Source organism: Myotis davidii, unplaced genomic scaffold (genome assembly GCF_000327345.1).
Source record: "Myotis davidii unplaced genomic scaffold, ASM32734v1 scaffold120, whole genome shotgun sequence".
NCBI classification, from domain to species: Eukaryota; Metazoa; Chordata; class Mammalia; order Chiroptera; family Vespertilionidae; genus Myotis; species Myotis davidii.
In genome coordinates, this window is record NW_006294778.1 from 6,041,653 (window position 1) to 6,043,186 (window position 1,534).

General features: G+C 41.4%; 1 protein-coding gene across 1 annotated transcript in view; it reads right to left on the reverse strand.

Annotated features, from left to right (window-relative positions):
• UTP20 (UTP20 small subunit processome component) overlaps positions 1–1,534 on the reverse strand; it is an 84,259-nt gene that overhangs the window by 73,643 nt on the left and 9,082 nt on the right. The window contains 2 exon segments of the mRNA XM_015567583.1: positions 293–427; positions 514–660. Coding sequence (XP_015423069.1) covers positions 293–427; positions 514–660 — 282 coding nt within the window.

Sequence of the window (1,534 nt, forward strand, 5' to 3'; positions counted from 1 at the left end):
ATGACTAACTTCAGAGCACCATTCCCTATCGAAAATCAAAGGCACCATAGTGTCTACTGTGAAATCTAGTCCATGCCCAGGGCAATGTAGGCTAGATACATTTGGCGAACGTTTGCTGAACAGACTTAGCTTTTGTCACACTGTGTTTTCCTTATTATAGCATGCAATTCAAAGACTGTTAAGATTATAAATTCCCAGAAGGCAGAGCCTTTGCCATGATTCAAATATACTCCCCAGGAGGCTTGTGCAATGATAAACATATTAATCACTCAATTAAGCTGAAGTAAATTACTTTTTCTATAGTTTCTTTGATGAGGGTCTCTGGCAAGGCAACATTTTCGCCAAGGATCAGAGCAGAAATGACATCCAAGAGGGTCTCCCGGCAAGATGTGGAGAGATGGGCTATTTGTAATGTTTGAGACAATACCTATAAGTAAAAGAAAAAACAATGTGTACTTAGCAATCAGCTTTTAATGATAAACAAACTCTAAGCAAATTAAGTTGAGAACTCACTTTACAAACATCAATAGGCTTGGTTATCTTTGATCCATTTCCATGTTTTACAAGTATCAGATATGTTTCTAACAACCTTTTAATCTGTTCAGAGCTTTCACCACAGTTAGTTTGGGTTACTTTTGTATGCAGATCCAGGAGTGACTCCTACAAACAAAAAAATTTAATTTAAAAGAGAGAATATTTAACAAAGAAAATAACTATAAAATATCCAACTGATCTGTTAACCAAATAATAAAAATATTGTGTGAAGCATTCAAAGATTTCACTTACTTTTGCTCTGAGAAAAAAGAAAGGACACACTTACTGGGAGTCACTAAAGAAAATAACAGCTAACATTTCTGAGTACATGGTTGTTAAGCTCCTTATAAGTATTTCCTCACAATCCACATGGCAACCATGAAGAAGAAAAAACTATTACCCTACTTACCAGATGAAAAGATGGGGGAATAGAGACTTAAATAACTTTCCCAGGTCACCCTATATAATAAAAGGCTAATATGCAAATTGTCCCCTCAACCAGGAGTTCAACTGTGAGTCTGACCAGGGGGCAGGGCCGGCTGGCCAACCTCCCGAGTCCCCTACACTGCCCTCCAGGCTGTCCCCTCCCCCATCCAGGCTGGGCTGATTGGCCTGATCGGGGCAGGCCAGCCAGTCCCTCGTTGTTCCCTACATTCCCCCCTAAGGCTGTCCCCTCCCAGACCCAGGCCGGGCTGATTGGCCTGATCGGGGCAGGCCAGCCAGACCCCACCTGTGCACAAATTCATGCATTGGGCCTCTACTAACAATAAGCGACAAGACCAAGATTCAAATACAGGCAGCCTGGATGCAAAGCTTGCTTTCTTAATCACTATCCCCTACTGCATCTCAAAGTATCAAATCAAATCAAAATAGTATAGGAGGTTGAAGGAAGAAAAATTCCAATCCTACCTAATAAAGAGGATTGCCCCTCATGCCATCACAAATATGGCAGTGCCCACCACAGTCAATAGGAGGGAATATGCTAATTGACTGCCACACC